Source organism: Macrobrachium nipponense, chromosome 49 (genome assembly GCF_015104395.2).
Source record: "Macrobrachium nipponense isolate FS-2020 chromosome 49, ASM1510439v2, whole genome shotgun sequence".
Classification (NCBI taxonomy): Eukaryota; Metazoa; Arthropoda; class Malacostraca; order Decapoda; family Palaemonidae; genus Macrobrachium; species Macrobrachium nipponense.
The window spans coordinates 13242572-13256746 of record NC_087224.1 but is presented as its reverse complement, the minus strand read 5'-3'; the positions used below and the strand labels follow the sequence as shown (position 1 = coordinate 13256746).

The 14175-nt window shown below is 40.7% G+C and overlaps 1 protein-coding gene across 9 annotated transcripts in view; it reads right to left on the bottom strand.

The window, feature by feature from the left end:
- The window catches only part of LOC135205341 (lachesin-like), a 98527-nt gene that overhangs the window by 24720 nt on the left and 59632 nt on the right, over positions 1–14175 (bottom strand). For all 9 annotated transcript variants that reach the window (XM_064235793.1, XM_064235802.1, XM_064235795.1 and 6 more), the window contains one exon: positions 9892–10333. In XM_064235793.1, coding sequence (XP_064091863.1) covers positions 9892–10009 — 118 coding nt within the window. In that variant the 5' untranslated portion in view covers positions 10010–10333. The remainder of the gene's footprint in view (positions 1–9891; positions 10334–14175) is intronic.

Sequence of the window (14175 nt, the reverse complement as noted above, 5' to 3'; positions counted from 1 at the left end):
TAATACCTGAATGGTTGCCAATCATTTCCATCTTAGCCTCGACGGCAAATTAAAAACCTCATTTCGCCCAAAAACGAGGACCCTGCGTCTCTCTCTCTCTCTCTCTCTCTCTCTCAACCGGGGAGATATTTCTCAGTGAAACTGATGTATATTTGATATTTGAACCAAAAAATATTAAATCGAAAATTGGCAACTCAGGACCATATGAGAATTGAACGAAAGTCCTCCCAGGAGATTGGAGGAGTGATCAGCTTTCTCTCTCTCTCTCTCTCTCTCTCTCTCTCTCCCTAAAATTGGCCCACTGTACCTCCCATCTTCAGTTCTCTGTTCCAACATGACTCCTAACTAATTTGTACAACTTGTACTGCCTTACAGCGGTATCACTCTCTTCATTACAGTGTATACTTAGTCTCATGTAACCTGGAAACGTCTCATGTACCCGTTTTGTAGTCTTATATGTAGCCTACAAATACTATATCTGTCTCAGGTACCTATTTTGTAGTCTTCTGTACCTTAAGAAATTTATCTAACAGTTTTTATCTACACATTTTGTAGTCTACTGTAGCTTTATAAATGTAAAGGTTCTCCTGTACTCATTTTGTAACCAAATTCTCACTTACAGATTTTATGTAACCATTATAAAAGTACTTCTCTAGTGCAAACTACAGGATAGATCCAGGGTTCATAAAACCCATGTATCCTGTAACCCCAAAGCCAGACTGTATCGCATTTTGTATCGTTTTGTAGAAAATTTAAGTTTTGATTGTACAAGACTTTTCTCGTCTTGAATATTCATACACACACACACACACACACACACACACACACACACACATATATATATATATATATATATATATATATATATATGACTATATATAGTATATATATATATATATACACTGTATATATATATATATATATATATACATACATATATATATGTATATATATATATATATATATATCTATATATATATACATCAGTAGTTACAAGACCTTTAACCTTTTTTCTTAACCAAATCAATCTGTATTCCAAGTGTCCAATGTCTTGGACACTTATTAACGTAAATAAGCCAACAATGAACACTTATTTTCTTAAGTATTTAAGCTCTCAGCTATTTATTTGCAAGAACTTCTTAAGGGCGGCAGAATTAACTCTGTCCCAAATTGAGGGGTCCTGTTTACTCGTGCCTGGATTTGTACAAAATAGATTAATAAATTAAACACAGGAGTAGTGTCAATAAGCTTTACACAGTCGTTTGGACATCTCTCTGTCTGTCCGTAGCCTTTCCACTAATCTGTCTCCAGCTTGTCATGAAGGTACCGTCCTCATTCTTTCATTTATCTTCCAAAGTCTCTCTCTCTCTCTCTCTCTCTCTCTCTCTCTCTCTCTCTCGGTCGCCCTTTGGCCCACGAACTGTTGCCATATTTCCCCTGGCTTTCGCCTTGAGGACCAATTAGCCACGGTGTGGTGTCCTCAGCACTCATTCCTCCTCCTACCCCTTCTCTGTTCCCTCCCCCTCACTCCCCCTCCTCCTCCTCCTCCTCACTTTAGCGATCAACAGAGGAGGAAAATTTGCGCTTCTTCGTCTTCTTCTTCTTCCTCTTATCTCTTCCAGCTCCTTCCGTCATATCAGCAGCGGGACTTTAAAGATCATATCGATGGCGTATCTGATGAAAGCCTCCGGTTGCTGGATTGAAATAATCTTTCCATATGTGTTCCCTGAAACTGACGGCTTTCCAGAAACCTCCTCCTGAAAGGAAGGACTTTCAGAAGGCCCCCCTCCTTGAAACGAAAGGCTTTCCAGAAGTCTCCCCACTTCAGCCCCCTGGAACGAAGACTTTTCCAAACGGTCCCTTTGGAATGAGGGGCTTTCGAGAAGTCCCCCTAGGACGAAGACTTTTCCAGATGGTCCCCCTGGAACAGAGGGCTTAACAGAAGGTACCATAAAAACAAAAGCTTTCCAGAAGAGCTTTTCAGATGTCCTACTGAATACAAGGGCGTTCCAGAACTCCTCGCTTCTAGAACTAAGGTGCTTTCAGGAAGTCACTTCTGAAAGAAAGGGCTTTCCAGGAGCATTTCCCTCTGAAACCGAAGGCATTCCAGAAGGCGTTCTGAAACAAAGGGCTTTCCAGAACTCCGCCCTGGAACGAAGAGCTTTCAGGAAGTCACATCTGAAAGGAAAGGGCTTTCCAGGAGCTATTTCCTCTGAAAAGAAAGGCTTTCCAGAAGGCCCTCTTGAAAACAAAGGCTTTCCAGAAGGCCCTCTGAAACAAAGGCCTTTCCAGGAGCATTTCCCTCTGAAAACAAAGGCTTTCCAGAAGGCCCTCTGAAACAAAAGTCTTTCCAGGAGCATTTCTTTCTGAAAACAAAGGCTTTCCAGAAGGCCTTCTGAAACAAAGGCCTTGCCAAAGTGCCCTCTGGAACGAAGGAATTTCCAGAGGGGCCCTCCAGGATCTCTCCCCCCCCCTTCTCCCCCCCATATAAAAAAAACAACAAAAACAAAAACCTGCTGGTGTTGGCGATGATGAAAACGTCCACTACTTTTCCAGAGACTTACGTTCATGGGCGTTTTCGGACAGCCCGCGGAACAACGATGTCAATTATGGGATTCCGGAGCTGTTTATGACCCAACCTCGACCGACATGGAGGGGGCGGGTCATATATAGGGAGCTGACCCCTCTCCCTGCCGCCCCCCCTCCCTTCCCCCTGGAGACATCTCCTTCCTTATAACCACTAACACACCAGCCCTCTATAGTCCATTGGGCGATGACAGGATGTGGGGGAAATCTTGAGGGAGGGGGAAGGGTCCTCCAACCTCATGATACAAGGGAGGGGCTCTCATGGAGGAGGAGTAGTAGGAGGAGGAGTAGGAGGAGGAGTAGGAGGAGGTGGAGGGATCTCATGGAGGTGGGGTGGGGGGGGGGGGGAGGTGGTACATGGCAATCAGAGAAAGAGAGAGAGAGAGGGTGGACTTTTAGTGAGGGGAACGAGAGAAACTGATTGTCGCGGTTTGTGGTGGTGTTCGTGATTCTTGGCTAATCAGGATGGGTTTGGGTCGTGACGCCAGTAAAGCCATCCGATGAATATTAAGGGGAGCTGGAATACTGGACGTTCTGGAAGATAGATAGATAGATAAACCTCCAGGTTTGGATCTCCAGCGAATTACACACGAATCAGACGAATCAAAATAATTGGTTAACCTAAAATTTTCCTATCTTCTTCTACTGCAATATCCAAATCTTGAAATCTCTCATCCTTTTCACATATCCTGCTGCCATCCTGTCGTATCCTACGGTATCCTATTGTTCCCTCACCCATCCTAGCCTTCCTCGTCTTGCTTGATTACGGCATAACAGTAAAAGGTCGCTATTAATTTCTTTTGTAGGACACTTAACCATCCGAGAATGTGCTCATACATCGCTGGGCTAATTAAGATCAGATCTCCCAATAAAAGTTTATATTTAGATTCAAAATTAGTTAAGTTCAGATCTTCCCATAAAAGTGTATATTTAGATTAAAAGGTAATTAGTGTATATTTAGATTAAAAGTTAGTGAAGTTCAGATCTCCCCATTAAAGATTAAAGAGTATTTATTTAAAAGATAAAAGCTAATTAAGTTGTACTATTTAGATTAAAAACAAGCTAATTAGGTGTATTTATTTAGGGTTTAAAAGTTAGTTAGGAAATTCCAGATCTCCCGTTCCCTTAAAGAGGTTATATTTAGATTAAAAGCTAATTAGTGTATATTTAGGTTAAAAGTTAGTGAAGTTCAGATCTCCCCATAAAAGTGCATATTTAGATTAAAAGCTAATTAGTGTATATTTAGATTAAAAGTTAGTGAAGTTCAGATCTCCCCATTAAAGAGTATATTTAGATTAAAAGCTAATTAGTGTATATTTAGGTTAAAAGTTAGTGAAGTTCAGATCTTCCCATAAAAGTGTATATTTAGATTAAAAGGTAATTAGTGTCTATTTAGATTAAAAGTTAGTTAAGCTCAGATCTTCCCATAAAAGTGTGTTTTTAGATTAAAAACTGATTAGTGTATATTTAGATTAAAAGTTAGTGAAGTTCAGATCTCCGTGAAAGTGTATATTTAACTAAAACCTAATTAGTGTATATTTATATTAAAAATTAGTTAAGGTCAGATCTCCCCATAAAAGTGTATATTTAGATTAAGAGCTAATTAGTGTGTATTTAGATTATAAGCTAATTAGTGTATATTTAGGTTAAAATTTAGTTAAGTTCAGATCTGCCCCATAAAAGTGTATATTTAGATTAAAAGTTAATTGGTGTCTATTTAGATTAAAAGTTAGTTAAGTTCAGATCTCGCCGTGAAAGTGTTTATTTAGGTTAAAAAGTAATTAGTGTATATTTAGATTAAAAGTAATTAGTGTATATTTAGATTAAAAGTAATTAGTGTATATTTAGATTAAAAGTTAGTGAAGTTCAGATCTCCCCATATAAGTGTACTATATTTAGATTAAAAGTTAATTAGTGTCTATTTAGATTAAAAGTTAATTAGTGTCTATTTAGATTAAAAGTTAGTCAAGTTCAGATCTCGCCGTGAAATTGTATATTTAGAAGAAAAATCAATGAAGTTCAGATCTTCCCATAAAAGTGTATATTTAGATAAAAAAAAAAAAACAGTTAAAGTCAGATCTTCCCATAAAAGTGTATATTTAGAAATTGAAAATCAATTCAATAATGAGAACATGAAACGCTTTAACCACCTCTGGGAATCGAACTCGTGACCTCTTGCTGGTCAGAAGAGTGTCCTAACCACTACCACGAAAAAAAACAGATAAACTTTTTTAATGACTTATGAAATGGCAGGTATTTTTGGGAGTAGCTGGGAGTACTTTGGAGTATTTTGGACTACTATGGAGTATTCTGGAGTACTTTAGAGTACTTTGGAGTACTTTGGAACGCTGTGGAGTATATTTTGGAGCACTCTGGCGTACTATGAAGTATTTTGGAGTACTATGGAATACTATGGAGTATTTTGGAGTACTTTGGAGTACTCTGGAGTAATTTGGAGTGTTTCGAAGTACTGTGGATTACTATGGAATCTTTTGGAGTACTTTGGAGTATTTTGGAGTACTCTAGAGGAGTTTGAGTGGCTGGTGGAGTAAGTATAGTGAAAACTCCATGAGTTACTGTTTCACTCTATCACGATAAACATTACCTCGGGAGTGGTTACTTTTTTACTCAGAAAGGGAGTTGTGGAGTGAGCCAAAGAGTACTGAGGAGTTGAACAGCATCACTGGGGAGTGGCAGAAGGAGTAGAGAGAGAGAGAGAGAGAGAGAGAGAGAGAGAGAGAGAGAGAGGACATTAGGGACTTTGCCTCAAGATTAATATTCATGAAGTCTGAGTGCTGAGTGACCATTCGAACACCGATCTCCAGCATACCGGGCATTCCTCTAATTGTCGCAGCTCCGGTGTATTAACCCAGGAGAGAGAGAGAGAGAGAGACCCTCCCTCTCTCTCTCTGCTTGGCAGTCGAATTGATATTATGTATTTAATAAGTAGTACTCCTACCAGTGCAAATATAACCATTTGAACTCTCTCTCTCTCTCTCTCTCTCTCTCTCTCTCTCTCCTTTAACCGATGATTGTACAATGAAATACATTCACGTCCTAGACAGAGAGAGAGAGAGAGAGAGAGAGAGAGAGAGAGAGAGAGAGGCAGTTCAAAATGATTATACAAATGATTATAATAATTGCACGGGAAAGCGTAGGTACTCATTAAACATATAATTTCATTCGGCCTCTAATCGAGAGAGAGAGAGAGAGAGAGAGAGAGAGAGAGAGAGAGAGAGAGAGAATTCAGGTAAGGACATCCATGTTCCAACATACGAATTACAGATATATTTAATCTAAAACAAACGTGTGTGTGTGTGTGTGTGTCTGTGTGTGAGAGAGAGAGAGAGAGAGAGAGAGAGATCTACATCAGCGTATCAGACTACATTCGTACTTAATGTGTACAGGACTATAGTTAAAGATTGGAAAGAAGAAGTATTTCCTAGACTACCATTCTATCCCACCTGTAATTACGTGGTAGTTTAAGCCAGCTAATTAGTAATATCGAGTAGATTACCATCAATTATTATTAATCTTGTCACAGAGAGAGAGAGAGAGAGAGAGAGAGAGAGAGAGAGAGAGAGAGAAATTTGTAAGGGCTCGGCAAATCTAATATTGTCATCTATAATCCCAAATAGAAACAAGCACACGGACGCATATAGACACACTGAGAGAGAGAGAGAGAGAGAGAGAGAGAGAGAGAGAGAGAGAGAGAGAGAGAGAGAGAAAATTTGTAAGGGCTCGGCCAAAATCTAATATGTAACATCTATAATCCCAAATAGAAACAAGCACACGGACGCATATAGACACACTGAGAGAGAGAGAGAGAGAGAGAGAGAGAGATGGTAATACTGATAAACTGTTCAAACGCTATAGAGAGAGAGAGGAGAGAGAGAGAGAGAGAGAGAGATTTGAAAGGCCCCATCAATATCCCTCTCGCAGGACAGGGGCCACTATATATATATATAATAACCTAACGAGAGAGAGAGAGAGAGAGAGAGAGAGAGGAGAGTCCTTCTCTCTCTCTCTCTCTCTCTCTCCCCGTGACGTAGAAATGAAGGCTAATGATGGTCCACTGTCACATTCCAGTCATACCTTCGCCCAAATATTATCACCCGAAGCGTGGACCAGACTGACATCACTTGAAATTTGGCTAACCTGACCCTGGGTCACATTCCTGGTCACCCTCCCCTACTCGCCTGCCCCTATACCCTTACCCCCAGACACAACGCCTCCCTGGTAACCCCCTGGTGGAACCTATACCTCTGTATGCCTCTGTTCCCTGGGTCCTAAGAGCTGTAGGTTTAATTTATATAATATTTTTTAATTTCCAAGACTTTTTTGCTTAGATATGCGTAAGTTATTTTCTAAAAATATTCATATATAAATACCCCGGGTTCAATCCCTGAGGGAAGTAGAGACAAATTACCTCCGTTTTCTTCGCATCCCACTGGGCCACTTTTCACATAAGCGGTGGCTGATGTATCCGGTGGTAAGTCGATTAGAGTGGGTAGCAGTAGCCGGATCTAAGAAAGGCGTGGGGCTCGCAGTCTCACCCCCAAAAGCTGAGCCCAAGCTGACCTTCCCAAACCACTCGTGGGATCAATCCCAGGTTTCTCGATTGTACATAGCATTGGGCTATTAGCCATATAATCAATATAGCCCTCTTCTATTCAAATTCATTAATTATTCCTTCTATCTATTTTTCTATCCATCTGTCCGCCATTTTGTCAGCCATATTGGATTTCCATCCGACCCCTCGGGCGGGCTAAACGTGCTATTAATGAGACCGAAAGAGAAAGTGAATTATTTATATTTACATGATTTTCCAAATCCCAAACGGTACCCAATATTTCCCCTTTACTCTTCCGGATGTCCTACCCCGCCCACGAGGGCGTGGTATCGGCTTACCACTGGCAGCCCTTCAATTAAATAATTGGGCGGGGTGAGCGACCCCCTTCACCCGCCCACGGCCCCCTCCCCCCCTTCCTCCCAGAACCTCTCCACGCCCACAGGGGTCTGTGTCACGTCAGGTGGTGCCATCTGCCGGCGGAACGACGAAGCTCTGAGAACTTCTTCTTCATGGCTGGATTCATTAAGAGAGGGCTGTTTGTTTTTTTCGATGTTTTTCGTTAAATTCCGCTGTTTTTTTCGTTACAGAGGCTTCGTTGGGTCGCATGGGGGTAGATGGGTGATTGGTGGATAGATGGGTGAATGGGTAAATGGTTAGATAGGGAGAAATAAAGAGATAGAAAGAGAGAGAGAGAGAGATGAGATAGGGGGAAGTTCGCTAGTTATCAACAATGTAGCTTGGGTCTCGTCTCCTCCCTCTCTCTCTCTCTCTCTCTCTCCTCCTTCGTTGCTGGTCAGTTTACAACGCTATGGTACCCGTGAGACCTCCAATCTTCCCCCCCCCCCAACCCCCGCCCTCTCTCTCTCCACGGCTGCTCCTAGAATCTCTGTCTTCCTACTCGGTATCCAGACGTAATCTCTCTCTCTCTCTCTCTCTAAATTTTCGGTTTTCCATCGTCTCTCTCTCTCTCTCTCTCTCAAATACAGCATAACATTAAATGACATTGCATGACCTGCACCAAAAGAAGAACTGCAATTTAAAATTAGTAATTTGATCTTAGATGGTGTTCAACACAGTATAGACGAGGAATGACCTTAGATATCGAAAAACTATCCGACCTTTTATGAAAAGGAATTATATCTGACCCCTACAGTGCTGGCAAATTTTTTGAACAGTGGTCAGCTTCTCAAAGGGCAGAGGTCAGTGGAAAATATGGCCAAATGTTGACCTTGTATGGTGGCCAAAGTCGACCTAAAAAAAAAAAAAATCGAAATATCAAACCAGAAATTTTTTTGAAAAAAAAAAAAAAAAAAAAAATACAGTCATCTCTTCCAGACCATTTTCTGCCTGAAGGCCTCACTGGGACTCATTACCGTTGGAGGGTGAGGTCGACCTTGGGTAAAATCGTCGAGGGGGGTACTTAGGTGACCTCACGTGAACTATAGTGACCTTACAAACGCTTAGGAAGAATGTGAGCGCCTTATGTCTTCGTGGCTTCAGAGTAAACTTGCCCAAGACTAAAAAAAATTATTTTATATTATTTTATAAAATAAGATTATTTCTTTATAAAATACGAGTTTCACAGTGGTTAGAAATGGTGAATGTATGTACGTTGATTTTATTAATCCAATTAATAAAACTATTTTATATTTTATTTTATTTTATAGGAAGGTCATATGTCTGTATTATTTATCATATTTTAGTTTTTACATAATCACATATATGGAACTCGTATATATATATATATATATATATATATATATATATATATATATATATATATATATATATATATATATGTCCTATTGACCACAAAGCCTGGAGTTATGTAACTGACTGCTAGTCGACTGCTGTTGGTCAAAACTGCCAGAATAATAGAATAGGTTAATGAACAGTGTCATGTCACATGGTTTACCATTATCTCTCTCTCTCTCTCTCTCTCCCTCTAGGTTCCTTAACTATACTCGAGTTCACAGCTGTACGCCAAGTGGATCCTCTCAATTTTGGGAGCCCGTGTGGCGTTCAAATGAACGCCAAATTGACGCCCTCCCTCCTCCCTCCCTCTCTCTCTCTCACTACCTCCTCCCTCCTTCAAATCAGGTCCATTTACTCTCATTGACCTTAACTGCTTATTCCTCAAAGGTCAAATTATGCTGCTGTTTGTGACGAATAATGTTTGTTTATTTTCTCGTTTCCTTGCTTCCTATGCTGGTGATCATGGGTGAATGTGGCACAAGCTGGTGAGAGGAGTTGGGCAGCACGTGTAGGGAGAGAGTCCCGGAGTTTGGATGACCGTCCAGTGGCGATGGGATGATGGGATGGCTTAACAGGTGTTACATCGATGGTTGGGAAAGCTGTTTTTGATGGGGAATGATTTCTGAAGGTTTATATATGTATATATATATATACATATACATATATTTATATATATATATATATATATATATATATATATATATATATATATATATATACTATGTGTGTGTGTGTGTGTGTGTGTGTGTATAATTTGCATAATTGTTGAAATATTAGGATGACAAACAATTGGTGAATTTATCCTCCAAAAACCAAATATAATAATAATAATAATAATAATAATAATAATAATAATAATCAGTTTTACAATACAGTTTTGAAAGTCCTACCCTCTTTCTAAACAGCAAAAAATAAATAAATTAATTAATAAATTGAATAAAAATGAAACAGAACCAATCTCAAGAATCATCACTCACCTGTATGGATTGAAATCCACAGGCCGAGCAGGATATACAAGGACACCTGCCAATTCCCCACTCCGAGGAGCAGCAGAGTGCCCTCCATACAGCAGGTGAGGAGCCTCATCAGCCTCATGGCGCCGCCCTTCGGGGGAAAATCAGCCCAAAACACTCAAAACGTCCTCCGGAGTGGCTACTCGGGAGGTACTTTGATGACGTCACTGAGAAGCCTCTCTGTCGGCTCCGCTGATCATCACTGCGTTCGAGATAGCGCGCGAAATTGTTTGTTTTTGTTCTTTTCAGTAATTCAGAGTATTGTTTCTCTCTTATTGACTCGTACGCTGTCACTTTTTTTTTATTTTCTTTCGTTTTGCTTTTCCGTTTCGGAAGTCGAATCACTGGCGCACTTGTAAAGTGTCTTTGGAGCGGTTCAAGTAGGCGTTCACCATTGCGATGGCATCTGGAAGGGAATAGGCGGTTATTTTAGTGAGAATCATGACAGAAGTTGGGATTCGTCGGTCATATTCTTATAAAAATGTAAACAAGACATCAACCACTTATGTAGATTTATATCTACAGACGTTCTACACCCATCAGCTGGGAGAAAATCTAAATAATGAAATAAAAACCATAAAAAAACTACCAAAATATCACTACCAAAAAAAGACCCCCTACTAAATTTAGGGAAGGTTCTTTTGGCCCAAATCGGGTCCAGCATAAATTCAGAGAGACTATATTCACTTAAGAGTTAGAGAAGACACTGCACTTTACATTGTGTCAATTTTGCCTGCATAAATATGTTTAGGAGCAGAGGTTATTTCACGGTTGTCCTTCCAAGAAATTTGAGAATTTTGGAAAATAATCATTGTTTAAAAAGGAGTTTTGGGCCAGTTTAGACGTCCTGCGGGTTCTTGGTGATTATGAGGATGCATGTATGCATGTATGTATGTATATGTGATAATATCAGATCTGTTGATATGTATCAATTATATTTTATACTATTTTTTTCTCGCAGTATCCATATATATTTATGAATGTTTATGTTATTCATTTCATTCTTGCTGTTTTCATGTCTAATTATGTATGTATGTATGTATATGTATATGTATATGTATATGTATATGTATATGTATATTATGTATGTATATATATATATATATATATATATATATATATATATATATATGATTATATTAGGTTTGCTGATTTGTACCTATTTACCTATTTATAGCTTTCAATTTTTTCCCTCTCTGTTTCTATGGCTGTTTGTATGTATGTATGTATATATGTAGATTTGCAAGCATTAATGCATTATCTATTCATTCTACATACCTTTATGATAGTGTAACATTCCTTTTATGCATCATTATCAAATATTTCATCTCTTATTCACATTCATCATTCATCATCTTATCTATAGTTACTTTTTTTATATGATGATTATTCATTTATTATTATCATGAAGCAAAGTTGTATTAATGGGGTTTCAATGATGCCAATGATAATAATATATTTAAAAGAAATTTAATTCTGGTTCTAGAATGATAGCAATATGACAGGCACTTTCCTTTTATAGGGAGGTCAAGCCCGGGCCAAAATAGGTCAGCTTATCACCCGTCCGAAAAAAAATCTGAGGTCACAGTAAGGTACAGGAAATTCGACACAGAAAGTTCTCTCGAATTCAGCCTCTCATCATTTATTCCGTCTTCTTCTGCGACTAATGAGAGAAGCAGACAGCGGAGGAAAACTACGAGAGAAATAATGAAAAAAGAAAGAGCAATTCTTATCTTTTTTCACTTCTCACCCCCCCCCCCCCCACAGTCATCTCCCCCCCCCCCCCCCCCCCCTCCCCCCCCCCCCCCCCCCCCCCACCAACGAACAAACCAGAAACAAAAATTGGGACGAAATATACAAACCGCTGACGACAATACGGACAGTCATTTGTTGGGGGGGAAAAATAAACAATGGGTGACTCTCCCCCTCCCTAAATATACCCCCACCCCATAGTCCCTACCCCATCCCCCTATCCCCACTCCTCCCCTCCCCCTTTTGCACACAGTGATGAGACAGACGGACATATAGACAGACATTCATAGACCATTTCTTCATCCTGAAGGCAGAGGGACGTTTGGTAGCATATATCGAAACGCTAGGAGAGGGGGCGGGAGGAGGACCTACGCGTCCCTAGCCTATTCCCCGAAACCCCGCGGGTTCCCTAGACCTTCCCCCATTCCCCCCTGTCCCAAATCCCTCCCCAGGGCATCTCCAACGGCCCCTGGAGGGGGCCCGAAGTCACAACGGACACTGTCAATTGAGCACCTATCACCAGCCACATCACAACAAAGGGAGATGGTTCTCCGATGAACAGGCCATTGTGTTCTGAAGGTAATCCTTGGAGGAGGGTCGTTCCCTCCCTCCCTCCTCCTCTCCTCCTCCTCCTCCTCCTCGCCCTCTGTTGCTCATACGCTGCCCTTCGAAATGTGGAGAGATGGGGGCTGGGGAGAAGGCAGGGATCCATAGGGCCCGGTGAGTCCTGGAGAGGAGAGGGGCCGTCCTAAGGGTTCTCACACACGGATGAGTGTGTGTACGTTCTGTTTCCTTAGAATTCAGACACGGGGGATCCCCGATGATTGGAACTTTTTTTGCACGATGTACGTACTTGCACGTACGTACATAAACTTCATCATGCTCCCTGGCTTGCTATAATGATCGTGTGGCTTGGCGGGCGGTTCGAAACTCCCGATAGGCCGCAAATGAAATTATGAAAACGGACCTTAAATTCCTGATGGCTGCTGCCTTAGGCTTCATTTGACAAGTACTTTTTTTTCTAAATCCATTCGCCTCCAGTGACCACGGCTCTTGCGACGCCATTTTACAGGATTGGATGAATCAGTCTTCCTATGCCATTAAACTGACAATGTTCGTTTCATTTCATTTCTAATAGTTTTGTTTAACTTTATCTCATTTCCTTTTTTTTTCATCTCTTCTATTGCTTCCATTTCTACTCCTTCTTCGTCAGGTCCGACTCTGCTCCCTCACGTCTCTCTCTCTCTCTCTCTCTCTCTCTCTTCCTCCATACCCCCCCCCCCCCCCCCCCCCCCCCCCTCTCTCTCTCTCTCTCTCTCTCTCTCCGTGTCCCAAAGGGAGGGGGCATAATCGCTTTTATTATTGCGCCAAAGTCAGGTAAACAGCATTAAAAACTTATCTGTAGCCGGAGTTTTATATATATCGCAAAAGGCCACTTGACAATTAGGTTAAGGTAGTTGAGTCATTAGGCCCTGGGAAGCGTGACTTCCTGTAGCAGTAGGGAGGGGGCCTGGGGAAGGCGGCCCCCAACACAGAGAGAGAGAGAGAGAGAGAGAGAGAGAGAGAGAGAGAGAGAGAGAGAGAGATGGTGCAGTTTTATCTTGGGTGCCAATAGGTATATACGCAGCTATTTCAGTCCCACAAGTATTTAATTTTTTTCCAGGCTTGAAAAGTGAAAATTCCAGTACTTTTCCAGGCGTCCTTACGTCTCGAATTGCATTCTTATAGGAAGAGGCAAGGATCCTACAGATGCTGGAATCCCTATATACTTTTCAGATGTCCTGTGCATCCTACAGGAACTGAGATGTCCTTTCATCTGTGGGCCAAAAAAATTGGGCATTCAAAAATAATCCAGTTCTTTCCATGAGGTGAGTAAGTCCTTCGTAAGATCTTCCCCTCAAAAGTAAAATCAAGTCCCGGTCAGTCCAACAATCCTATCTACATCAGAGGAAAAAAAGGTTCCACTTCATCTCCAAGTCCTACGAGTCCCTTAAGAATTCGAATAAAAAGTCCTACGCGCGTCCTATATACTAGAGACTAAAAATGTTATACAAACTTCATAGAAGCAAAGGTATGACCTATATCCTTCAGCCGGCCAAATAAGTCCCGTAAGGACTTAAATTTCCTCATGTCAAAATCAAAACCAAGTCCTACGCAAACTTAAAGTCCTATACTCACAGAAAGGATTGAAATATCCTTCAAGGAATATTATAAAAGTATTAGGAGACTCGCATAGTAAGAAAAATCCTTCAGTCGAAAAAGTCCCATTTACAAGTCCTTACACCTTAGAGCGTGGACTAAAATGGCCTTCAAGCAATGCACGAAAAAAAGTCCTACTGGGTCTTGCATTGCATAATTAAGTCCTATTTGTCCAGCAGCGTCGTGGACTAAGATATCCTTCAAGGAATGTACAAATAATTTCTTGTTGGTCTTGCATTGCAACCAATATCCTTCTATCAAAAAAGTCCCAAAATGTTCCATTTGTCCAAACACAGA